Source organism: Euwallacea fornicatus, chromosome 10, assembly GCF_040115645.1.
Source record: "Euwallacea fornicatus isolate EFF26 chromosome 10, ASM4011564v1, whole genome shotgun sequence".
Taxonomy (NCBI): Eukaryota; Metazoa; Arthropoda; class Insecta; order Coleoptera; family Curculionidae; genus Euwallacea; species Euwallacea fornicatus.
The window spans coordinates 4,627,329-4,653,402 of record NC_089550.1 but is presented as its reverse complement, the minus strand read 5'-3'; the positions used below and the strand labels follow the sequence as shown (position 1 = coordinate 4,653,402).

Here is a 26,074-nt window from a genome sequence, read left to right as displayed (position 1 = left end):
AGTGTACAACCTTTTATCTAAAATGTTTTAATCATGCGAGCGGGTATGAGAGTGAATTATTGATTCGAAACACACCAGTACATCATCATCCCAATTATAGCACATCGATGGTAATAGGGTCAAGACTATCCACTTCGTCTCTTTAAGTACGCATTATTATTGGCTTTATTGGGTTCGCCTTATATAGTCATTTAATATCTTTTGAGAGGTGGTGTTGGGACTAAGAGTGTCATGCGAAGGTTCTCGTAAAGTTAATACTACACGAACCCATCAAATATTTTTATGAAGAGGAAACGGCTGGCCCTGATTAGGTATTCATAAGAAAACTGACTTCACGACAGTAGTGCATGTTAACAACGCTGATATGGGTAGGTATAGCCTTGTCTGGGTGCTGGTATATTTGTTACCGGAAGAGTCCAGGAAGGAACGAGCTGATGGCATTGAATATGTAGGTTAAAGGCCAATGCAGTTTAAAATTACTTCAAGTTTACTTGGAAACTGCCATGGAATGAGGAAAATTGAATCAATTTAATGCAGTTTCCTGAGTGCAGTGTGGGTGACTACAGCCCACCTACTAGCAGACAAAGGATGGCGAATGTGGTACTCAAAGAGCCTCTCGACGAAGATTGCCTGACTGTATCTAGATTTGCAGAGCGAATTTCAATGTTCTGAGTTTTAGTTCCGTCTTTGATGTCTCCCGATCCAGTGATCTTTTCCTCGATGGTTCGTCCTTGGCACAGAGCCCAAAATGCCAGCAAATTGGCATACTGACCTATCATCTAGTGATCATTTTAAGCAGTACCGGCCTTATGGAAGAGCGAGGCTTGACGGCAGGCAGGGAAGGGCGGTGGACTTCCTCGCGGGCGGCTTTCTTGAGACCAGACTTAAGGTTATGCCCAGTGCGTCAGATTTGTTAAGGGCATGATTCGAAAATAGACGGACTAGATGCACAACAATATTATGTTCAAAATCATCTTTGAGTGTTTTCTCATCAGGATCAATTTAGTTTATTAGACCAGCAAGTACGACCTACATTTGAAGCACAATTTAATGTTCTCACCTAAATTGCGGCAATTTGCACAAATATTCACCTTGACACTGAGAAAATGAACAGATTATTACATCGTCCTCATTGACCTCAAAGAAACGTGCGATATGGCCTACGCCTAATTCACATGTAAAAAAAAATAGTTTATTATAGGAGAAGGTAAAAAAATCTGCAGTTGGTTTAACCATGAAAAGGAACGAAAGTTAAATCGACTATTTTTAATGGAAAATTTAACATCCATAAGCTTACGAAGTAGCTCAGTTTTCAAATGAGAAAGTCGCAGCTCTGGTCTGAAAAAACTTCTTAATGAAATCTCTTCGACTCCAGACGATTTCCATTCCTAGTATTTCCAGGGCACACACAATCCCAATCAATAAAACACATAGTGCGGGATAAAAATCTTCTAGTCCAGTGCTGATGTTTATCGTATCAGCAAATCTCACACATTCCGGTTTCTTGGGGTGCCAAAACAAAGTTTCCCTGACCATCACCCCGTTTTCCGCCAAGCGGTGCAGGCTGCAGCAATTACTTCAAACAACCATGAAATTAAAAAAAATAACTCTTACCAAATATCCATAGCATTTTTAAATGGAGACCATTTCTGGTAATTCGCGTACATTCTTTGGACTGGGAACATAGGGACTTCCTTGAGCTCGCAGACGGTGGCCTCAGCGAAATCCTTCACGATGATAGGATAACCAGTGGCCAGCTCTACATGAAAGGCGTAACGGCCCTGTTTCACCAATTCCAAGCCTACTTCAGGCTTTAGAAACCCTGTTTCATTACTGTGTGAGAGAATAGTAAGTTTCCTGAAGACTTCATTGACCACAGTATCAGTTGAATGCTAGAAAGGATTTAGGATTTGCACGAAGGAACATTTAAAGGAGTTACTACCTTAAGGAAATCCTTATCGTACAACACATCCTCGCACCCAATTCTATATCCATTATCTAAAATTTCCTGAACAGTGCTGATCACAGTAGTGGGTACGTTCAGCAGGAAGGAGACCAAGCTGGCAGAATAAAATTGGTATATTAAGAGCCCAAGCAGAAGGGTTACATAAGCCGCAGTTCTCCCGCTGAGACAGTTTGGAAACCCGATAATCCCTGCGCATTAAATCGGTACAAAAAAATCACGATGAGGCGAAATAAGGTTTTACCCTGCTGACAAAAAGCTCCGAAGGTGCAAATAACGCTGAACCCCCAAGAAATATCGACGTCCCCATCCCTCACTTTCTTATCAAAGCTGTATCCCAATCTTTGGGAATAAACCGCCAAAACTGAGCATCCGACAATACACAGCCATACTTCCAACGAAAGAGGCTTGACGAAGATTTGGTAGGACTTTCTGGATTTTGGGTTGCGCAGTATGAAAGCAGCTCTATAAGGAAATTCCCATTCAGCCCTCCATCATGTAGATGACTGTTCTTACCGCAAATTCCAAGTCTTCCTTCCGTAGCTGATTAAATTAATTCTCTCTGGTTTGACAAACAACGGGGATAATCCAAAATCGATTTTCTCCCGGGCCAAATCCCCGACTAAACCGTCTATAGTGCCATCCGACCGGAGATAGCCCCAGGATCGGTTTAGCGCGATTCGCATGCTAAATTATACAGGATGACTCTTAAATGGGGATTTTCTTTTCCACGTGACATATACCCCAAAAAATTAAAGTCTTTATGTAACATTTTTTTGAAATTTCAATCACAACTTATATATGCGCGTACGAAGAAAGTAACAGACGGGACTTTTTAATTGAGGAATTTTCCAACAGGTCGATAGGTTGCGATGGATCAATAAGATGGCCAGCAAGATGACCAGACTTAAATCCATGTAATTTTATCTGTGGTATTACATGAAAAGTTTGGTGTTTACCACTTAAATTAACACAGTGACAGAGTTGCGTAAATGGCTAGAAAATCGCCGCAGAAATACTTCACCAAAAAGATCTCTTCTAAGTCGTAGATAACACGAACTAGAATTCACATACTTGCAACTAATGATGACAATCTCGAATAGCTTCTGTAACTAGTCCCGGAGTGAATAATAATTAAAGTTTTTTTTTATTTATTAAAACTTTCTTACGCGCATATTTTGGTCGTTTTTGAGATTTCGAAAAAAAATCACATATAGATTTTTCTTAGTTTTTTGAGGTGTGTATCGTGTTACAAGGAAAATTCCTACTTAAGATTCCCTCTGTACCCAACGTTTTTCCAATTTTTACAAAAACTACACGGTGAAGTTTCCAGAATATTTTCTTTTCTCCAAAGAACTCTAATGCCTACCTGAAATTATAATACTGCTCACAATAGCTCATGAGTCTTGAATGATACCTATTAAAGGTGTTAATTTGAATGTCTCTGTCGTTTTTCAAATATTCCTCCACTGAACAGGCAAAAGGTTCTGGTAGCTATAAAACCTCTTTATCCACATTTTCTCAACTACTCAAAAATTACTTTACGTACCACCACGCCAGTTCTAAACTGCACCCCACTAAGATCTCTCCTCTTCTCATACTTGTTCCCCATGTCATACTCTACATATCTCTCAACATAATCGAAGAACCCCACTTTGGAAGCTCTTAATTCTCCGCCCCGTCCATAAGCGGGGTTGTAAACGTCGTAGATACTGAAATTCTTGCTTTCTCTTGGAATCGGATGAGCCACTTTAATTTCTGATTCGATATTCAAGTTTACGTACTTGAAGAGCTGCTGAGGGTCGGTGGAGTTGTGGAGCACCAGCCAGAAATGCTTCGAGTCGAACACTTTGTGGTTTCCAGCCTAGAATTTGCTCTAACTTACAATGGCATTTGTTTCAACTGTCAGTTTTTGCCTTTAAAACGAACGTTTTGGCCTCTTTACAGTCCCCATCCAGAACAATTCCCATTCTTTTGTAGTTATTAGAGATCATAGTCATGATTTTGGAGAATTTAATACGAGTTAACTGGAGAAGAAAGCTCGCTTCCTCCATCAGCGCCTTGGAAAGCTCCAGTTGAGCTACCAGAGGACTCTCATCTGATAACTACCAAAAAACGTGTAATTCTTCTTACCTTTGTTGTTTAAGCATGTGATGACGACGTTGTGGCTCAAATTCTTCTTTCTGAAAAAACTGACTATCAAATCCCTCTCAATGAAAGCATGAACTGAGCTAAACACATAGAGCAATAAAACCAACATAGCGTGTTTGAAATGCATCTTCTACTTGGCGTCTAATTGACTGAAGGTGAGTTAAGGCAATTCTCAATATTATCTCTTCTTTAATAGCATGCATTCCCATGGTTTTTAGTTCAATTGATGTGGCTTTGTGATTGGATCATTTTTCTAACCGCAAAAGAAGTGCTCTGAATAAAATATTAAGTCCGGCCTTATTGAAGTAAACGCACCGATGATTATGAGGCCGAGTGTTCTTTGTGGAAATGTTTATTTGATATTTACAAATTTAATTTTAGTTGGGAACGGCTTTTAAATTTCTCTAAACGACATATGAGAATTTTTCCCACCGTGCCAAAACATTCAGATGGATTTTAAAAATTATTTCGATTCGCAGTAACACCTCGATTCGTAACAATACCTCGATTTGCGGCAATATTTCGATTCGCAACAACCCTGGACCTTTTTTTAGAAATTCAAAAATTTCTAGAGAATCTTCAAATTTGTCCAACAAATCCCAGCTCATAAATGATTTTGAGACAGAGAGATGATCGCGTTATATGGGTTCAAGGGGAACTCCGCTGGTTTTACTCTCACTCACTGAATTTCATGCCTTCACGACTATCAGCAAGCTTCTTCTACAAAAATCATTACGAAAATCGGTTATGTGCCCATCATTACTAACATTATCTACTGCAATTTAGTAATTTTCAATTATCTTGTCACATCAGCATCGTTATATGAAATCAAAATTACTCAGTTTTACAATAATTCTTATAGCAAATAGACTCAGATTGGCGTTATACTTCAAACAAAATGCACTGCAAATATTGTATTTTTTTGTTCTTCATCTGCCATACTTCCGGGTTTATGGATACTGATCTTGTTCTCAGCTTTATCAGAACAAAAAGCTTGAAGCATATCGTAGTACTCACGTGTAATTCTCGAGAAACTATGGTGCATCTCCAAAGGGAACTTTCAACAAACCAAAATATGCTTTTTACAGTGAAAAACTTAAAAAATTTGAACATCCCAGAGAACCTTGTAGCAAACTACCGCAGGATGGGAGTGGTGCTGGATGGGGATTGCGACCATATGGAGCAATTCTTCATCAGCGTACGTCCATAAATCAGTCTTTAAGTTTCTAATCAATACATTTTTTTATTCACCATCAGTGTAAAAGATACAAAGTCTTCGACACCAAACACTTCTGGTTGGTTCTCTTTGGATCAAGCAGCTATCGGGATCTACTCAAGAACGCGCCTCTTAATATTAATTCGGAAGTCAAGGTGGCTTACCAGAAATCTGCAACACCTGGAGAATATTTCATTGATGATGTATATAATCCAGCTTTTGGAAAGGGTGGCCAGTTAAGACTTTCAAAGGTAGGGTTTTATGGTAGAGATGGTGGATATCAGGTAAAGGAGACTGGCAACAAGTATGTTGTTCGAAGGAATTTAACAGGCGTGCAGTTTGACATTCTGGTAGTGGTAAGTAGAAGTGCATCCACAAATGATCTCGTTTGAACTCATTTTATATGCCGTGTAGTTGAACGAGCCCTACCAGGAGCCCTTACTGGAATATTTGAAATATAACGACACGAATATTCAGATCGATACGCTTGGTCGGTTTCATGCCAGACTCCTCTGTTACTGTGAGGAATACTATAATTACAGGTGACAAGTCTTATGGGAAATGTAGTTTGTATAAGGTGGAAGTAGACGAATTCTTCAGTAGAATAAATTCCTGTGAATTAAAAGAATAAGGATACGTCTACCCAATCCAATTTTTTTCTCTAAATACATCTCTTCTTCTTCATTCCTCTACAATTTTAGTGTCCGTATAGCTGGAGTGAGCAACTCCTGGGGCTACTACCAACCAGATGGAACTATGGACGGTCTCGTAGGTGCGCTTCAAAGACACCAAGTTGACTTCGGATCCTCTCCCTTAGTGGCCAAGATTGAAAGAGTAAGGCTCATTAGTTACGGAAAAGGTACATGGCATCTGCGGTAAGATTCCCCATAAGAGAAACATTTTTGTTAACATGTTAACATTGAAGCATGGCCTTCATCCTGCGGAACCCAAACGCGAAGAAAGCGTACAAGATCTTTATTAAACCCTTCTCGTGGGGGGTCTGGTTATGCGTCATTGCGACATCAGTGCTTGGACTATTAGCCCAGAAGTGCTCGTATAACTTGGATCGGCTAGTCACCAACATTAGGAAAATTGGGGAAGATGCTTCTTGGAGTTTCACTGCTCTCTGCATTTTCGGAACTCTTTGCCAGCAGGGAATAACTGCTGTTCCGCGCTGCCTAAGCGGAAGAACTTCAGGGTTTATTCTTCTTTGGTTGGGTGCCTTGATCTATCAGTTTTACTCAGCCGCCTTGGTGTCTTTCCTGCTGAACGTACCTGTAACGATCCTCAGTTCCATTAAGGATATTTTGGAAAGCGACTTTAATATCGGTTATGAAAACGTTAAATATGCAAAATCCATACTGCAGGTGGGACATATCCTTTTCTCTATTAGCTAATTCTATATCTTTAAGTCTTTTCAGCAAGCTACTAACAATCTGGCCAAAGAGGTGTGTAGAAGGGTATCAACGGGAAACGACTCCGGGTTTTTAAGTCGAGATGAAGGCTTGAATTTGGTGAAAAAGGGACACTATGCATTTCACGTGGAACTAGTCACTGGATACCCCTTCATTAATAAGAACTTCGAGTTGTCCATGATCTGTGAATTGAGAGAGATCCCGTTGTTTCCAAAAATGTTTATGTATTCGGGCTACCAAAAAGGGTCACCATTCAAGGATCTCATAGATGTTTGGTAAGATACCTATATTTTTTTCACGAAAAGTATTAAAAAGTTAGTGTAAAGCTTGCAGAGATTTGAGGAATACGGTATCACTAGCAGGGAGCTTTACTTCTGGCATCCAAAAAAACCTGAATGTATGCGGACTCCTTCAATGATCGTGATCAATACTAGTTTGGAGGACTTTTACCCGGCTTTGGCAATTTTGCTAATTGGAGTAATCATAAGTTTCCAGGTTCTAGTTGTTGAAGTTCTGTGGAAGAACAGGAAGATAAGAAAGGATAAGATGTTTGAGTTTACTGAGTAAACTTGCAGAGGGATATTATGCACGCTGTATAAAGGATATAATATATTATCAGGGAGATATGAAAATAGTACATTGCCCGAAACAAAATAACGCCCTGTATATGGTTACTGACGATTTCGACATTTTGTTATAGAGGATTTTAACGAACACAGGTGTACGACATTTCAAAAATTTTATTCAAGCCATACGTAAGAAAAACGCAAAATATGAGAAAAATGTAAAACTTCGCCACCCTGTATAATGGAAATGGTGCCTTTTGACCAAGGGCCTCTTAATATGTTTTCTATTATTTCGCAAAGTACTATCGTTTCCTAAAATATCTCCATGATGATATGTTACACCCTGTATGGAGATTTAAAATTTAAACCTAGTAGCAGTTTATGGGCAAAAACCGCATTAACCGAAGGTTTTGTCCCATTTCAATTATATTTAAACTTAAAAGCGATTCAATCTACCACTAGTAGAGAATAACACAAAATGAGCAATATCCTGTATTTCCTGCTTTGCTGGGTCAGCACTGTACGAGCATTCATTGATGAAAGTTTGATTCTCAGCTTCCTCCAGACCAAGAGACTGAGCCATAATTTGATTTTAACTTGCTATGAAGAGAGAGGTTTGACTGTTAACTTTAAGCATAACTTCCCCTTTATTTCTTGTTAATTATTGAAGACCAAGTGCAACTTTTTCGGAACCTAACTCTTACTACCCCAATGATAACATCAGTCAAACATATCAACAAAGTCAGCGTTTTTGAGGACCTCGTTATAAACTATAAAAGAACCGGGATTGTGTTGGATGGAGACTGCCATGCGGCTCACAAATTCCTCAAAAAGGTAGAGCAATCCGTCCAAGAGAAACACTCAGTGACATGTTTTATTAGTGTCGGAAATACAAAGTTTTCGACACCAAGCATTTTTGGCTAATCCTTCATAAACCCGGAAACTACTCGTATCTCTTCGAAGATGTAGAACTCAACGTGGACTCTGAGGTGAAAGTCGCCCATTGCAGCCACAAGCAAGTTCCCAATAAAGAAATTAAATATCTCATAAATGACGTGTATAATCAAGCTTATGGTAAAGGAGGCCAATTGAAGACCTACGAAATGGGGTACTATAGCACCCAGGAGAAATATGTAATCACCGAAAAAATGAATAAGTACTTTGTGAGAAGAAACCTCACTGGGGTTCACTTCAATAGCGCAATTGTGGTAATATCGCCTTCACTTGCTTCTGTCTATTGAATAATCCAGAAATCGGAATTTCAGTTAGCTGAACCGTTTGAGGGAACCTTGGGCGATTATCTGGTCGATGATAGGAATGCCGAGGTAAACACACTTAACAGGTTTCATGCAAGATTGATGGAGAGCTGCAGGCAATATTACAATTACAGGTAAAACACGGTTTTGAGGGATTTTGCGTGGGTCGAATCCGGTTATCAATTTCTAAATACGGGAATATATGGAAAAGCCCTATGTGTTAACAAATTAGTAATGTCATAATGATAAATATTGTAGCCTCTGGCTCGTCAGGAAGTTGATGGCCATAAGTGTGGAACCGTACATTTTTGAACTGTATTAATGAAAACATTATATAACAAAGAATAAATAGTAAAAAATTTGTCATTTTAATACGTATAATTCTGCCTTAAACGGCCAGAAAATGCCATCAACGATTAGGTCAAGGCTTGATTGACCCAATTCAGGTTAGTTCAAGTTTCAATAAAAAAATCATTGAAAGAGACACACAGGTACGATTCCAGTTAAACTAAAAATTGATTCCCAAGAAAAAAAATTTGAATGCGTCAGTTGGTTGATTTCACCTCAAATATCTGTAAAAAATGTAAATACTGATGCCTATGCCTAAAAGTACAGCAAGTCAGTCATGTAATTTCCGCTCAACAGGTCAAGCAAATTTTATTCCATACACCTAATATTATGTTCAGAAGCAATTTGCTTCCATTTTAGTGTCACGATTACGGTAATAAAATCATGGGGCATTTCCAAATCTGACGGGACCATGGACGGCTTAGTGGGCGCCCTCGAAAGAAAAGTTGTGGATTTTGGCTCAACTCCCCTTATAGTCAAGAAAGAGCGACGAAAATTTATGAGCTATGGTAAAAATACCTGGCCCTTGAGGTAGATATTTGTTTGAAACCAACTAGTAGCTCTTAACCCAAAGGATTGTTATTAAACAGAAATGCATTTCTCTTCCGCAACCCCAATTCAAAAAAATCTTACCAATTCTTCATGAAACCCCTGGCTCCGGAAATTTGGATCTGCATTGTAGGTTCTTCGATTTTACTGACAATGGCACAGCATCTTAGCTATAACTTAAATCGTAATTATTTACACAGCAACAAGTTCATGGATGAGTCTACAAGCCGTGAAAATTATTGGAGCCTTAGCGTAATATCAACTTTTGGGGCGTTTTGTCAGCAAGGTTAGTAAATCAGTCAAAGCAAACATATAACTTATCAAATGTTCTTATTATAGGAATAGTATCGTTGCCAAATTCAATGAGCGGCCGAATATTAATGATCATCACTCTTTTCCTGGGATTGCTAGTTTATCAGTTTTATTCAGCGATTTTCGTCTCATTTCTATTTAACGTACCCGAAACCGCCATTAACACTGTACAAGATATTCTAGACAGTGGCTTTAACATTGGGTTTGAGAATATCTCATATGTCACTGCATTGCTAAGAGTGAGTTAGGAAACTCTAGGCCTGCATCGTTCTGTATAATAATATAAACGTAACATTAATTTTAGGAATCAAACACTGAGACTGCCAGAAAAATTCTCGGAAAAGTTTCAGAATCAAATAATTCAGGATTTATAACTAGGGAAGTGGGTCTAAATTTGACCGAAAAGGGGCATTACGCATTTCACGTAGAACTTGCAACCAGTTACATTTTCATTGAAAAACACTTCGATAATTCAATGATTTGTGAGTTAAAGGCTGTACCACTCTTCTCTCCTATGTTTATGCACGCAAATTACCAAAAGTGGTCGCCATTCAAAGATATTTTGGATGTAGGGTAAGTATCGATGCTACATAGTACTTAACCTAATTGAATTCCCTAGCTTGCAGAGATTAAGTGAAAATGGGGTGGTTAGTAGAGAATTAATTTTTTGGAAACGCAAGAAGCCTATTTGTATTAGATCGTCTTTGATGATTAACATTCATACGAGTATTGAAGATTTTTATCCGGCCTTGGTGGTGTTATTCTTCGGAATCGTTTCGAGTTTGCAAGTTTTGCTCTTAGAGATTTTGTGGCGTTCCAGGTGCAATAGGAAAAAAGTTGGGGTTCAGAAAAATTTATTTCCTTATACTAAGTAGCCACACATTATTATAGTACTGCACTGAGAATTAAATGCCGATAAGCAAAGCACAACTAATTAAAGAGCTAAAAATGTTAAAAAACTAAATGGTGTCAAGTAGAGAGAATAAACAAGACGTAAATTGAGATTGGAATAGAAATAAGATCTGTGACTGAAGAGCTGCAAACAGCTTTATATTGATCACCCCTATAATAACCTTTTATAAAAGATTTAACCACATATTTTATTAAATAGAAAACACATCAAATATCACCTATCTAGTATATGCTTCCTCAGAATCGCTATTACTCCCACTATCAGCCTGCGATGTAGTACGGACTTTAGTAGAACTCCCTCCTCTGCTCAGCTGTTTGTAAGGTATCACATATCTTTGAGCTACATAATGAGGAGGGCTGAAGCCCTCTGGATAAGCGGGGTCCTCGAAAAGTACTTCATATTCGTCGGTGTGAGTAGCCGGAGGTTTGCTGATAAGCGCTTTATATAGACAGGTAGTTTGGGGAAATAATGCCATTACTGAAACATTTGTAGTTATTCAGTTATCTGAAATGTCCTTTCAAAAATATTACCTAAAGTCCTTTCAGGAAATAAAGCCTCAGGATTAATCTCGGGATTGGCCCTCATTAAAGGCAAGGGAATCAGTCTTCTCTTACTTAAAGTGTGTCTGTCTTTTTGATTTTGCTCTTTTAAAATGTCGTCCACCTCGTACTTGCATGTATTCGAGTTGTAACTGACGACTTCAGCGAGAATCCAAATTTCTTCGTCCGTTTCTCCATTTACCAAAGCTGCTACCATATCTCCAATCTGTGAAATGTTAATTTGGATATTTACAAATTTTTGAGGGGATTAAAATACCTTAGCAATGTAGTTTCGATCAGCCGGAGTAGCTCCACATAATGGAGGAGTTTTCTCGCCGATTTTTCCTACGAAAAGTGGTAAAGTTTGTGCAGAACTTTGCAACATCTTCATCCATGTTCCTTTGCGAATAGATTCTTTGTTTGCAGCAGAAATTCTTGACTGAGAAGGGCGATGTGTAGACCGAAAATGTTGATGTAAAATCAAAATTTTAGGTAGTTAATTTAAACACTCAGGAATATTAAAGTTAATTTCGATTCTTCATTCAGAAGGATTGGCAATGACAAATTTTATATATACATCTAATATTACTGCATTTTGTAAATACTAAAAATATGAAAATACTCATTAAGTAGGTACTTCATGTTTGCTCTTTGTGGGTTGCGTTGATACTCAAGTTGTGGTGACAAAAACTGTAAAAATGGTAATTGAAAACACAAGGGAAGTTTTACTTTACATTAACGAAGGTTAGCTGCTAGGTAAATTTATGACTAGCTTTACAGTAGTGAAAAGGAAAAACTCTCTACCTAGATTACCTAAAATTGAATGAAACTCTCTAGAAGAAGTTAAACATTCAGCAAATGTCAAATTTTAACAGGCATATATTACAATTTCTGTCACATAAAATTAAGTGAGGTGCTAAGTTTAGCAAACTCACCTGTATTCTTCTCTCATTCTTAATTTGCCTGATTTCGTAAACTTTCTGTAAAGCTTTCTGAATCACTTCTCTTTCTGCATCAGTTTGTACCATTGCAGTTTTAGCCAATGATTTTAATTTCTGAAATATCCAAACAGAAAAAACATTTATCTATTGCCAAAGACCGGTATTTTAGGTTTAGCAAAATCCTTTATATTCTTGACCCAAAAATTCATTTTTAAAACCCAGTATGAACCCAATTCAAACTAGTCTCCACCACAATGACAATATTATGAGATTTCAACACTCAAAATATTATCATTAAGGTTCAAAGACCTTATAAATGCCAATTATCATTGGAGTTTATCTTACTTTAGGTTTTCACAACTGAAGAATGATATAACAACTCTTCCACTTACTTGTATACTTTGGCCTTTTTCATTACTTCCATACCTTTGCAAAGCTGTGATACTTTGCTCACATACATTCCTCTTCTTTTCAATTTCATGAACTAGGCCATACAATGATTTCAGGCGCTCCTGAACTTGTTGGGCAGCTATTACATCTGTGGTGAATGGCATAATTCAATCAACTAACTTCAACTTCCTTAATGTGCTGGTGCAGCTTTATAGCAGAATACCAAGATATTATAATTAACGCTATTAGAATCTGGAAGAAGTTTCAATTGTTGAGCAAGGAAGGTTGTTCGCTTAGAAAAAGGTTCTGGTTGCTTACAATTTTGAAGATGGTATTGGGGAGTATGTTGATGTTTATTACGCCAAATAACATAGCATACTCAATATGGAAATGATTTCTTTATTTGTGTATGTATATTCGTTTTTAACAGCAAATTATGCAAAAATATTTTTTTAAATCAGATTTATTAGCCTGGAAATCTTAAAATCACTTAACAATTAACTAAACTATAAACAAAACACATATAATCACAATTCAAAACAATAAATAGACAAGAAAAATCCGTATTGACGTGCACGCAACAAACTGCGTTCTTATTACACCGAAGACAACCATGACAGAATAGTACTTACATATATCTTTCTCTCTTCAGAGTAGTGAGTTAGAAAGAGCATTAATCATGGTATCCGTTCGCCGAAACCTTCTTTTACTTATTATATTGAAGGTTTCCGAAGTGACATATTGTAATTAATGTAAATAATAGCTTCAAATGCGCATATAATTTCCTAATGAACTTGTTTTACCATTAACATTCGATGAAATAAATTTAATAGAGCACTACAATTTCCTAATAAATGTTACACATAAGGACTCATTACTGATAAATTGTTTATTGAAATAAAATAGGCCAACCAATTAACATAAAAAAAACTAATAAACAAGATGAACTGTCTCCCATTTTTCTTAATTAAACATGCTTTCTGGAATTATTTCTCTCGATAATTCGCTGCAAATGGAATCGAACAAACTCGCAATAAAACACACTTTCTACATCAAATTATGTAAGTATACTTAAGACTCTTAATGATAATTAATTCGAGTAAGACTACGTTAAATTAAAAATATATTAATCTAACTATACATTTGTAGCTGAATTAAATGCTGCTATGAACATGTCGCCGAAAAAAATGGCGGGGACCAAGACAAGTTTAACGTTCCTCTAATATCACAGTTTCTTGTGGACACAGCTTTAATTCTTTGAGTGTTTGCCGTTCATCGAGCGCAGTCAGCTAAAAAAGAAAAATAATACATGTAAAATACGCAAAATTAGTACCTTACATCTCGTCTAGGCCAGCTGGAAATGACCTTGTATTCTTCTCTTGGATATCCTTGAACTACCAGAAAGTCAAGCAAAACCTGCAACGACACAATGTTCTATAAATTTTCACAACTAAAAAAAAGGTTTTATAGTCCAGACGATCTCACTTACTCTTAGAGGAGTATCTGCCGTAAACCGTCTCTCTACATTTTCCCCCTTAGGCAGCCTGAAACGAATTTTTGTTTGCTCCCCTTGTCCCGATGGCGGTTCAAGCGGTAACCTTGACTCCACTTCTTTCCTGATCGCCTCTTTGCGAGCAGCAGTTTCAGCCTTTTCATTTTCTATCTGTCTTCTCGCTTCTAGCTCCTCCTTTTCCTGTCTTTGACGAGTTTCTTCTTTTTTCCTGTAAGTAAACAATCATAAAATCAATATTGATAGCAATTATGTTTGTTCATTCAATTTCCTAAGTGTCATGAAATCATTTAATTATATTCATTATAGTAAAAGTAATTTTAGAGAATAATTCATGATTCCTTACCGATCTGCTTCCAAGCTTGCCCTATATGCCTCATCTTGCTCCCATTTAACCAACTCTCGTTCAGCTCTGTCCGCTTCTTCTTTGGCTTCCACCGTCTGACGCTCACTGAATATATCAACGCTTTCTATTAACGTTGTCAGTAATTCGTTAACTCCTACATTTCCTGTGACAAACGAAATAAAATTCCATTAGGATCGCACTTCAAAACTCAATCTTACCATTAATAACATTAAATATCTCAGTGGCCGATCGGATTTTCATTATTAAAACCATAACAGGAAGCCTATCCACCGGGATATTCTTTAGACTAGTAGGGGCCCACGCCCCCAATTGAACAAGCCCCAAGGCATTTTGTAGCGCTGTCAGGAACTTTTGTTTGTTGCTTTCAAACGTAATATCCCAGCCCCACAACACAAAATTTTTCTCGATAATTTGCATTATGCTTTCATAGCCCAGCAGTTGAGTGCAGAAGACGTTCGTGAGGACGCTTGCGTCGTGGTGCAGATAAATGGCTAAGATTTTACGCTGAAAAGTTACAATGTGAAAGATTCGGGTAATTGAAAGTTTGCGCAAAGGCCTCACGTCTTTGGCTGGCCTATTGCAGGCTTCTTTAAGAGCGTCCTCGACAGTTCCTTGAAAGAAGGGTGGGTGTATTGGTCCGTATCGAACAGTGAAACGTTCATTGAATGTTACAGTGCCTACCAGTTCATCCTCTATATTATCAGGAACTAAAAGCACACAATTATTAACATACAGTTTGTGATTAGTTAGAACTTAAATCCCATTTGAAGCCTCGTATATCAAAGATTTAATATTTAATCTAAATAAAGCTCGAATCTCTTACTTAAAGGCTCCCGTTTCCTAGTTGAGTTCTCGTTATCCACAAAGTAATCATCGTCGACATTAAAATTTTCCGATGCGTCTTCGAATTCATCATCATCGCTGTCCAAGTGTACAATCTGTGGCATGGATCGTTTCTCCCTCTCTTTCGTTTGGAGATTTTTGCGTATTGTCAATTCATGCTCCGGATAACTACGCCGAAAAGGATTTAAAGTTTGGCAAACTTTCGGAACTTCTGAGATAGATTGACCGACTCATAGTTACCTTATCCCAGACAGAGCCAACATGGTGTTATCGTCTATATTAGGCGGCCAGCCGTTCCAAGTCTGATGGCGCACCTGTATGTCAGTCAAGGAATAAACATCAGTCTTGACTTGCAAAATCGTCTTGATGCCTTGATATTTCAAATCGTAAGTCTTATTTTCGTATTTAACGTGGAGAGTGTACATGCCGCTCAACTTTTGCGTCACCTCATTCCTATAACGATAAAACAAATTGCAATCAACATTGATTAAAATCTAGAGAAAAATACTGACTCATCATCAGAGGTAACACTGTCAGTAAACGCCTTAACTGTAAGAATCAATTCGTTATCCTGCGGAAGTTGTAATCTGGAAAAAGGTATCTTATCGTAGCCCTGCATTCGTGCCCAGCTGGATAAATTTTGCTTGCAGGCAGCCACATTAACTTCCGCTTGAATGCGCTGCTTTAAGTCACCTTCAAGAAGCAACGAAATAAATCACACCCAAGTCCGGCTGTACACCAAAGACACATTTGCGAATGTGTATTTAGTGTACGGCCGGGTTAACACAATCCTCCAAAATTACTCAGATTAGCGCTGTCCGGCAGCATAATTTTTATAGCCCTTTCGAAGTATTTAATGTTGAAGGTTAATATTTTGGGACCAGTCGAGGCGCCGGAAGGGCCGCTTGAGGTGGACGCTGAAGGATAATTGGCGATATCGTGGGTGGAACTTGAGGAAAATTCACGTCGTTTGGCCGGTGGATGACCAATATTGTTACCCACTGGGCCAATGCGATTCAAAGATTTATCTGAGGAAACCGGCTTGAACGCCGAAGGAGGGATGTCCACGTCGTTTTCAACTATCATAACATCAGGATCGTTTTGAGCGTGGAACGATTGGGTGTCTGGAGGCATTACTCTGCTAACAGCCCTCTGAGAAAGAGTATTTTATATTAAAATTAAATTAAAACTTTAAGCGATCTAACCGTAATAATTTCTGCAATGCACAAAAACAAAAAACAGTTGAACAGGCACTTAATATCAAAATATAGGAAGCATAAGTCATCTCATGCAAATTTGTTCTTTTAAGTTTAGTGCAGAGCCTCAAAAATATCAGTTTTAACAATTCTTTCTTCATCATGCTGTTGCAATTGTTACTGTTGAGGCCCCATAAATTTATAAAGGGTCCAGTTATCCAAAGTCTCACGTGTTTGAAATATTCCACTATTAAATCATTTTTAGAATCATCAGACGTTGCAACATTATAGCATGTCTTTAATCTATTTTTATAAAATGAAACTGAGATTTTGCATTTATTGACATTTTGGTGGATATGTCATTTGTAACGAAAATTTTATCTCACTAATCATTATTGTATCTACATTTACTATTACATACAGTATTAAATTTAAAATTAATTTAACTGAAAGGAGCCTCTCAAACAATTGAACATCTAGAAGCTGGTGAGCATTGTAAAGGACTCCTTTTTGTAGTAGATATTTGACCATTGAGTTTAAATACTAACGTGGTTTTGTTTGAAAATACTGACAAATGCAATGAAACCATCTTGAATCCTATATTTTCAGTTAAAACAGCAACACAACAGACAACAGGAAAAATGTAATAAAGCAAAATTTGTAGAACAAAAACCAAATTTGAGAAATTGTGTCTTGTGATCCACTTAAGAATCACTACACTGGGAAAGTGATGGTGTATCTACTTTACACACATTGTCACTCTTATTTATATTATGGGTTCTATCAAGGTCCTACTGGATAGATACACCATTACAATCTTAATTATCTTTAAGACAAATGTCAGGTAGACTCATGTGAAGTTGAGTAATTTAAGTTAAGAATATATTTGCTAATCACTAATGTTGCTTTCTTTGTAACACTTTATTTAACACTTGTAGCTTCTCACTCCATTTAAAACCTTTGTTAGATGTAATATAAACAATTACCTATTAGTCTAAAATAGGTCTGTAGAAAAAACATGAAAAAACAAGCCAAAAAACATTACCAAAAGGTCCCAATTGGTCTCATCTAGATGGTAAATTGCCTCTGCAACATCTTCTACCCCAGTACAAGCCTAGAGAAGCAAAGAAATTAGTTGGAAATTGTGATTGTCATTGTTCCTGGACTTCATGTAGACACTCCAAAGAGTGGCCCATAAAGGGCAAATTTAAAAGAAAAGTTAAATGGAGCTTGCTTGGAATTAATTACCTGAAAATCGGCTAATATCTCTTCTCTGTTTTCAGACATGATTAAGCTTACATTCAAATGAAATTTTTAAAAATACAAACTTAATTGTAACGTGCACGAAAATATTCACCGACTGGATCCTTGTGAGATTATTTTATTTTCCCAGTTCTTACTCGATTTCTCGTTTGTAGTGTCATCTGTCATTATTGATTGAGAATTCTTTGTCAAAGTCAAAGTTCAAGTGATGAGAAGTAATAGAAAGGAGTAGCGACCGATAGAGATGCGGGATTTTTACAAAAAAATTAAAAATATAAGTGAAAATTGTTTATATCCAACATTGATAAAGCTTTGCGCGAGGAACGTTGGAAACGAAGTTGGAGTAGCTCATTGGACCTTTGATTTCTTGTTTTTTAATCCTCCCATGATTGTTTTAGTTTCTTGGCTATTAAACATCGTGGGCTAGTAACCATACAAATTGGTTCCAACAGTGGAATTTTCTGGAACATGTACCAGACACTAGCCGAAGATTCCATATTATCACACTATAAATAATTTATGATTGTCCACAATTTAGGTCAAATATTTTTTCATGGTATATTTCCTGATCCGATAATGGTACTACCTGACAACTTCCAGTTTCATAATCATAACCCAATGAAAGAAGTCGTAACATGATCCGATGTGGTTAATGTACGTAATAATGTTGAACTCAAATTCGAAACCCCCTTGAGGAAATTGTCAGCAATCACTATTTGTCAATATCAATTATGTTTCGTCTTCCTTTTGTCATTTCAATCCAGTCATTTTGTTTTGTCTCTGTCATCAATTTTTTTAAAATTGTTAAAAATATACTTTTCCGTCTTGCTTTGAGCTTTTGGAGGCGGCTAAGAGGAGAAAACAACCCTCTACAAGCGAAAAAACAGTTCTTGGGGTAGGTAAAGGATAGAATTATTTTATTCAGCTCATTTTCGCGTAATGTACTTGTGGAAATCCAATGTATTGGCTTCCAGGAGTACAGAACATGGCAGAGGAAGGCAAAGTCGATCCACCCCCTCTGTTTGAGAACGTTAATATTTCAGGGGTGGACAATTTAGATAGCGATTTGTTTATATCGGCAAGACAGGTAAAGATTTTAATGATTACTCATCCACCATTTAGCCTTATATTTACCCTCATAATCATTACATTAGTAAACAAAAAGTTCCTTAATCTTAAACATAAAATATACTATTCGGTTAATACTGATGATACCAATGAATTAACTCCAACAAAGCAGTAATTAGCAGAAGAGATTAATTTAATTTGTATTCAGAAGTAAATAGCTATATAAGCATGTAGGTAAATAAGCTTATAATAAAACTTATAGATGAGGAGATCTTTAGCAAAGAGAGATGCATAATGAACACATACTTGAAATGTTTCAGAGCAAAATTGACATGTGTTGCTTTAGTGGACAATGTTGTGCTATATTTGCTTAAATTTAGTTCAATTGCCACATTTAAGTGCTAGCAATACCAATGTCAAGTATCATTACTGGAGACCTAATGTTACATGAATATTTCCTATATTTCATGAAATTTTATTGTACCACTAGGCTTAAAATGGTAATTGTGCCTTCGTGCCTTTTATATATCATTTTTATTTCTCACATCTCACTGAAAGGTGTGAAATAAAGTGTTTATGCTAAAATGTTAACATAAAGAGTTTTGGAAAAATCAGTTAAATATCTCTTATACTTAAGGGTAGTGTAGATGCTACACAGTAATCAAATTTAGTTCTAGTCACACAACTTAGTTTATTTCAACCAGGATTCACACAATAATGTCAAGAACCAAGCCAAGAATTATGCATTTTCATATCATTTTAACTTTAATATTATTAATTAATAATTTAAAATTGTGTCTTATGAACTAATGTAATCATTGGCTCATAAACTATCTGTCTATTACTTCTAATTAAAATGTGTCACAGAGGTGAAAGATTCTGGAAAAGTATCCAAAATTTTTTAAAGTTGTTTCTGGTCCAAAGAGGCATGTTATTAATATTTGAAAAATAGAAATCTCTGGTTAGTGAATTGATTCATTTTTGGTATATCTTGTGTTAAAGATTTTGCTTAGTTTTTTGAGGTCTGTCATCTTAAAAGGAAAACCCCTATTTAAAATTCCCCCTGTATAACTAACAAAATCAGGATTTTTTTAAAAGTTAAGTTTACCTAGCCTGTTACCTCATTTGTTGATTTATAACTCTCATTTATGTGACATTTGTGAAGGATTAAAAAATACATCAAGCATTGTATCAGCCCACTTTTCTTCTGTTTATTTATAGCTACTTGCATGAATTATTTGTCTAAAGCTTTGTTCATTCTTCCCATGATCCATCTTAATTGAACCATACCAAATCAGAGATAGGAGAAACATTTCAGGTTAAAAATTGCATTAATGTCAGTCTTCGAATTTTAGAAGCTATTAGAAATACAATACAACTTACTTAATGCCAAAACTTAAGAGACAGGTAAATTTACTCGTAATAGGTAAGGTAAGGTAAATAAATGACCACTCATTATCGAGTCCACTGCATTTCTAATGTATTTGACGGGACTTTATAAATTGGACATTATAACAGTGATCTCGTATTAGATGTGTTCATGTTAAACGAATTTTATTGAATGTTTTAATGTTATATATATTATGAGCATTCTCATTAGCAAAGAGCATCTTCAACTTTAAATTGTGACTCCCTTTTGCATAACTTAGTTTTGCGCACTGATTTTTGTCTTAGTAACTCGCCACAATAACTTAACTAGCCGCTCAAGTATTGATCATACTTAATTTGACAGGTATAAAAGATTAAAATGGTATTTTAATGATGTCCTAGGAATCGATGGATGAAAGTGTGGCGAAAATAACCAATGGCACTACGGAGCCGGTGGATATTTCAAAATTGAAATGTCCAGATCCAAGGAAAGATTTAGAAAACGTCCCTATACGCGCTGAAGCTCCAATAAATCTTGCTGAAAGGGTACGTTCCTTAACTTAATAGCAAAAAGCGATTCCCTAGTATATTTTCGAAACCCTAACAAATAAAACAGTTGTAAGAATATTTTTTAAATAAGAGATACATCATCTTTAGGACGAAATACAAAGTGGAGATGATTTCATCGAAATAAGCATAGGTGAATCCCAGAAAGTGGGAGAAGGAATGGCAGCTTATGTCGCTTACAGGATCACTACCAGAACTAACATGTCTGTTTTCAAACGGCGAGAGTTCGCTGTTACTAGGCGCTTTAGTGACTTTCTGGGTCTCCATGACAAATTGACTGAGAAGTATTTGAAGGTCGGCAGAATCATACCGCCAGCTCCAGAGAAATCTGTCATAGGTGAGCTTGATTTTAAATTAATTAGGAATTTTGTTTATTGTCGTACGCAAATTTGGCTAATTGTGCAGGTATGACTAAAATAAAAATGGGAAGTAGCACGGAAAATGCTCAGAACAACGGTGGAGATTTCGTAGAAAGGAGACGATCGGCTCTGGAGCGATATTTACGACGAACAGCTCAACATCCAGTTCTAATTTTGGATCCCGATTTTAGGGAATTTCTCGAATCTGGTATGAATTTGCCCAATTTGCTTGTAAACAATAGTTGTAATAATCTCTTTTTAGACATAGAACTACCCAAAGCTACCAGTACCTCCGCATTGAGTAGCGCAGGCGTAATGCGATTATTTAATAAAGTAGGCGAAACTGTTAATAAGATTACATATAAAATGGATGAAACTGATCCGGTAAGTTTTTATTTAGAAACTCCTTCAGTTGTATCTTAAACATGAGTTTTTAGTGGTTTGAGGAAAAATTAACTCACATAGAAGGCCTAGAAACTCAACTCAGGAAGTTGCATAGTAACGTGGAAGCAATGGTTACTTACAGAAAGGAATTGGCCAATTTAACCAACGGAGTTTCGCGATCTGCAGCTTTGCTCAGCTCCTGTGAAGATCACAATTCTTTATCTAGAGCACTTACCCATCTTGCAGACACCGAAGAAAAAGTAAATATTCCAAATCAAATAAAAATTACTTTGCTACACTGAATTAATCATAGGTGGAATCTTTGCACTTAGAACAAGCCAATACAGATTTCTATATATTGTGTGAGCTACTAAAAGACTACATAGGCCTACTAGGGGCGGTGAGAGACGCGTTCCATGAGCGGACTAAGTTGTTTCAGCATTGGCAGCATTCGCAGCAAATGTTGGCAAAGAAAAGAGAAGCAAAGGCGAAATACGAGCTTCAGAATCGTACTGATAAGTTGGATCAAGCCAGTGCAGAGGTTGTCGAGGTAAAGTTTCTCTCTTATATCGTCTAAAAATGGAAAATTGTAGTTTTTTTTGTAAAAACCGAACCATAGAAGTATTTTTTGGCGGACACCGTTAGGAATTAAATAATTTGTTATTATGTTATATTTTAGTGGGAATCCAAAGTTGAACGTGGCCAAGAAAGTTTCGACAAAATATCGAAAATGATTAAAAACGAAATGGAGCGCTTCGAACGGTGTAGGATACAAGACTTCAAAGTAATGTTCATCAAATACCTTGAAAATCACTTGGAGCACCAGGCTCAGGTAAATTATTAATCAGTATCAAATTTCTGTATTGAAAATTACAACTGATCACAGCTAGTTAAATATTGGGAAGCCTTTTTGCCTGAGGCCAAAGCTATTGCCTGACTGGAGGACATATGTAAGGAATAGCAACACTTACATTCCTATTGGCGTTTTCCCGAGATATGAAACTACCATTTTTCAGTTTTCTTTGAAAGATTAGTATTTATTGTAAATTGAGATTTTTCCCTAAACTTGAATTTTGTCAAAAACAGTAATAGTTTTCTATTAGTTTAAACCATTAATTATTATAAACAATCAGTACCCTCACACAACACCTCAAGAAGTTGCTTGTCAAATAACAAGCAAACTATTGCATTGTAAAATATATCTATTCTAAATGTTAATACTGAGCGAAATTTTGCTGGATTTATAGATTTGCACAATAGAGCACAAGCATTTTGTAAAGTGCAATTTATATAGGTGATATTGTGCTGGTTAATCTTGTCTTGTTTGTTTACACAATTCCTTGTGGTTACATATTAAATATTTCATGTTAAGTATTTCGAAGCTACGTGTTTTCAATTTGGACCATGTATGCCAATCTGTAAACCCGGCTTTAGAAAAAACACTTATAAATACCTGCACTTTCGTTGGAGCTGTATACAGCTATAAATCTATTATAAGGATGCATTTAAGAATGCACAATATAGGTTTTCCCGGATTACTGTAGCAAAACTTAATCACACTACTACACCTAACGATAGGATCAATTTACGAAATAAACTATACAATGGAAAACTGGATTTCACTAACGAAGCGATTTTTGATTCTAAATTATATAGCAAACGGGCACAATTTTTAAGTGGTTAAGATTCTGCTACAGAAAAACCAGCAACCTGTGTAATTGATAAATATCAACGTAAAAGCTTTGTGATTTACCCTTTTGCCAAAGTGTGTCGTCCCAGATTAATGCGTATGAAAGAAATCGGCATATTAATGCGGTTTTCGCAAAACTAATTACGTATTAATATGCCATTATTAACCTTCAGAAAGTTTCTAAACATAGACATTTTTTACATTAGATTTATGTGCAGATTAAGACCAAAATATAAAATTGGTCAAGATACTTGTTATTAAGACAGAACAATGTACAAATGAAACAAAAATTGGCTTTCATATCGTTTTACGTAAGCTTTACGTGGAACTTCTCATAGATACTTTAATTATAATCTATTATAGGGTCATTATTATTGTATTCTTTATTTTAAATTATCTATATTTTCCTGTAATTAAAAATATTATGTAAATCATTATGAGTTTTATTTAGTTTAAACTCTCCTCAACAAACCAGGACGCATAAGGACCTTAAATTCTTCAAATTCGGGTAAGACAATTTCGTATTTAAAAGATGTCAAAATTGATCGAATAGAACTCTAAGAATAGACTTTCTCAGCACTTTGGGAACGTTAACAGCGATAATCTATGAATTTTGGCCATTTTACTGGGAAATTCTCAAGGCATAGTACCCAAGGTAACAGAATTCGCTTTTAATATTTTTATTACACGCCGAAGATCGTAAGATGGCCTTCAGACACGGAATTTCTCATAAAAAGTTGTTAAAAAAGACTATTTAAATTTGGGTGCCAACTTTTATTATCCCTGCTTTTTTACTTTTTATGTATATATATTGTTACAAAGAGTTCTATGCCAGTAACGATAATAGAAAATGTAAAAATACTATGTTTCTTACCTTCTTGGCCATATTTTATGATGTATTTTTGCTTGATAGGTTTTTTGGGAGAAGGGGGAATGAAATACTCACCATTTAGCTTGTTTTAGTTTTTTTTTAACTTAGTGTATTGTTATAGGGCCTACCTATTTATGCTGCATTAGACTCAGACATCACATTATGGAAGATCAAGGGTTAACAAAAAAAAAGATACATTTATTTTTCTAGCCATTCCCTCTTCCTTTAATTATACACAAATACTATACACCTTTAATCACTTGTAATTAAAAAAATGGAACTTTTACAAATCTGAAGACTTGCAACCTACCTTGAAAGATAGAATTAAGAATAATAATTACTCACCTATGGAGCCATGGCTCCATAGCACCAAATCGCTCAAACGTTCATTCTCACACGAACTTATGTCTAACAAATGAATTGTAATTGAAATCGAGATATAGCTAATGCAATTTTTTTTCTTCTTCGACTTTTTTTTCATAATTTTTTGGTGGTCATTTTTTTCTTTTTTTTTGCTGGTCATTTTTTTCTCGTTAAAAATTCCTTTTGCTTTGCCGACTTTTTTTTTCTGAGAAATTAGTGAAACTCAAAAATAATGAGACGCTAAAAAATATGAGTTGGGTATTTGTCTTACCTATCAGTATGGTGCATAGAAACCTCGACGATATGCCCTGAAACAATAGCAAAATTTAACAAATTTTTTTTTTATGCATGAAAACTAACCTGGGCCGACGCATTGGTCTGTAGCCTGGGTAGAATCCTCCCCTACCCATGCCTCTGCTGCTCCTAAATCCGCCGGTTCCTCGGCCCCTTGGTGGCCTATTTGTCGACGATATTCCCGGTCTGTTTGTTCTCTTAGGCATTACCTGAATAATAAAATCACAATGCATTAACTAGAATTTCTCTTAGTTAAATTAAAACCTTAATGGGCCGTCCTCTGAATAGTGAATCATCCATGGCCATAGCCGTTTGAACAGAATCCCTATCACTAAATTCAATGTAGGCAAATCCTTTAGGATGCCCATCAAATTTGTTACATAAAATTGTAACTCGATTTATTGAACCGCATCCATGAAAATGCTGCTCCAACTCTTCAGCTGTTGATCCATAATCCACGTTCCCAACATATATACTCCTGTTATCAACCTCCATTTTCTCTTCAATGGACATGTTCAAAGGGCTCGCTGTAAATGAAAACTATTCTTTATCAAATTCTTTATTTCAAATTAATTCAAACATACTTAAACCTGGTGGACTTCCCATGTTCATCTGCTTATCCACTTCGCTTTGTAACTGTTTTAACTTTTCAGCCTCCTCCTCCATTTCTCTAACCCTGGCCTTAATAGCTTCCAATTCAGGATCATCTGCTGCATTTCCATCTCCATCTGTGTCATTTAAAATGGATTCATCTGGGATTCCATTTGTCTCATCGAAAGAATCTAACTGATCATCCTCTACCCCGCTTAAAGGATTACCATCATTGTCTGTCATTTTCTGCAAAGAAGTAAAATCAGGATCCTATATTTTATGTTAATGTTTTTTGCATGTCCCCAAAGAAAATGGGTGAATTAGAAGGGAAGAGCTCATTAATAATTTGGCCTTATCAAAATGAAATGGGGATGTTCCCTGCTGTCAAGGAGACATTAGAGTTGATTTTTACAGCCTTCACATATTCAATACAAAAATCATAACCACTGCCTTAACTTAAATGTGAAACAGAACGTTGAATGAATGCTCAGGACTTAGTACTCAGGGGACGCTAAACTTCCCTAGCCCTCCCAGTTACGAAATGACATCTGGTTATTGGGTAGTCCCACATTATAAAGAAACATGAAGAACTTATCTAGCTATTAAACAAACTGGACAATACTTACGGAATCACTGATGAAACTAAAAACTTTAATTTACTTTTATTTTTAATAATTAAATTACCGGCGTCCAACACGCTTTTCTCTACACCAAACAAAACAAAATGGCTGAACGCGACTAAACATGTGAGAGTAAGAATGTTGTCGATGTTCCAATAAAA

At 36.3% G+C, this 26,074-nt stretch overlaps 6 protein-coding genes across 7 annotated transcripts; 2 read left to right on the top strand and 4 right to left on the bottom strand.

Moving 5' to 3' along the window:
• Positions 1-1,229: 1,229 nt before the first annotated feature.
• Positions 1,230-4,338, bottom strand: LOC136341397 (ionotropic receptor 75a-like). Its single transcript, XM_066286332.1, has 9 exons — positions 4,097-4,338; positions 3,880-4,043; positions 3,513-3,827; positions 3,333-3,457; positions 2,480-2,650; positions 2,208-2,428; positions 1,943-2,154; positions 1,615-1,892; positions 1,230-1,564 (listed from the first exon to the last, which is right to left on the bottom strand). The coding sequence occupies exons 1-9, from the start codon at positions 4,239-4,241 to the stop codon at positions 1,306-1,308; spliced, it is 1,890 nt and encodes a 629-aa protein (XP_066142429.1). The 5' UTR covers positions 4,242-4,338; the 3' UTR covers positions 1,230-1,305.
• A 621-nt stretch (positions 4,339-4,959) lies between these two features.
• Positions 4,960-10,784, top strand: LOC136341495 (uncharacterized). The gene is made up of 16 exons (XM_066286521.1): positions 4,960-5,312; positions 5,372-5,686; positions 5,745-5,872; positions 6,032-6,205; positions 6,256-6,697; positions 6,752-7,020; positions 7,072-7,308; positions 7,783-7,925; positions 7,982-8,145; positions 8,193-8,519; positions 8,577-8,701; positions 9,276-9,446; positions 9,506-9,750; positions 9,804-10,015; positions 10,081-10,349; positions 10,396-10,784. The coding sequence occupies exons 1-16, from the start codon at positions 5,013-5,015 to the stop codon at positions 10,649-10,651; spliced, it is 3,777 nt and encodes a 1,258-aa protein (XP_066142618.1). The 5' UTR covers positions 4,960-5,012; the 3' UTR covers positions 10,652-10,784.
• Positions 10,785-10,850: 66 nt separating this feature from the next.
• Sgf29 (SAGA-associated factor 29) lies at positions 10,851-13,123 on the bottom strand. Its single transcript, XM_066286331.1, has 6 exons — positions 12,878-13,123; positions 12,562-12,811; positions 12,164-12,283; positions 11,506-11,667; positions 11,220-11,454; positions 10,851-11,166 (listed from the first exon to the last, which is right to left on the bottom strand). The coding sequence occupies exons 2-6, from the start codon at positions 12,721-12,723 to the stop codon at positions 10,907-10,909; spliced, it is 939 nt and encodes a 312-aa protein (XP_066142428.1). The 5' UTR covers positions 12,724-12,811; positions 12,878-13,123; the 3' UTR covers positions 10,851-10,906.
• A 310-nt stretch (positions 13,124-13,433) lies between these two features.
• casp (Fas associated factor casp) lies at positions 13,434-17,888 on the bottom strand. The gene is made up of 12 exons (XM_066286330.1): positions 17,724-17,888; positions 17,521-17,589; positions 16,083-16,431; positions 15,792-15,972; positions 15,520-15,732; positions 15,260-15,447; positions 14,998-15,143; positions 14,634-14,940; positions 14,416-14,578; positions 14,049-14,280; positions 13,898-13,975; positions 13,434-13,848 (listed from the first exon to the last, which is right to left on the bottom strand). Exons 1-12 carry the CDS (start codon positions 17,760-17,762, stop codon positions 13,768-13,770), a joined length of 2,046 nt encoding a protein of 681 aa, XP_066142427.1. The 5' UTR covers positions 17,763-17,888; the 3' UTR covers positions 13,434-13,767.
• A 591-nt stretch (positions 17,889-18,479) lies between these two features.
• Snx1 (sorting nexin 1) lies at positions 18,480-23,608 on the top strand. Of its 2 annotated transcripts, XM_066286649.1 has the most exons (10): positions 18,480-18,633; positions 18,713-18,825; positions 20,577-20,720; positions 20,832-21,078; positions 21,147-21,308; positions 21,363-21,484; positions 21,538-21,744; positions 21,798-22,034; positions 22,164-22,316; positions 22,371-23,608. In XM_066286649.1, the coding sequence occupies exons 2-10, from the start codon at positions 18,724-18,726 to the stop codon at positions 22,419-22,421; spliced, it is 1,425 nt and encodes a 474-aa protein (XP_066142746.1). In that variant the 5' UTR covers positions 18,480-18,633; positions 18,713-18,723; the 3' UTR covers positions 22,422-23,608. The 2 variants fall into 2 exon arrangements, with proteins under 2 accessions (XP_066142746.1, XP_066142747.1); XM_066286650.1 differs by lacking the exon at positions 18,713-18,825 and having other exon boundaries at positions 18,492-18,633.
• A 1,071-nt stretch (positions 23,609-24,679) lies between these two features.
• On the bottom strand, positions 24,680-26,065 carry Pabp2. Its single transcript, XM_066286845.1, has 5 exons — positions 25,920-26,065; positions 25,287-25,539; positions 24,967-25,229; positions 24,769-24,911; positions 24,680-24,716 (listed from the first exon to the last, which is right to left on the bottom strand). The coding sequence occupies exons 2-5, from the start codon at positions 25,534-25,536 to the stop codon at positions 24,683-24,685; spliced, it is 690 nt and encodes a 229-aa protein (XP_066142942.1). The 5' UTR covers positions 25,537-25,539; positions 25,920-26,065; the 3' UTR covers positions 24,680-24,682.
• Positions 26,066-26,074: the final 9 nt, after the last annotated feature.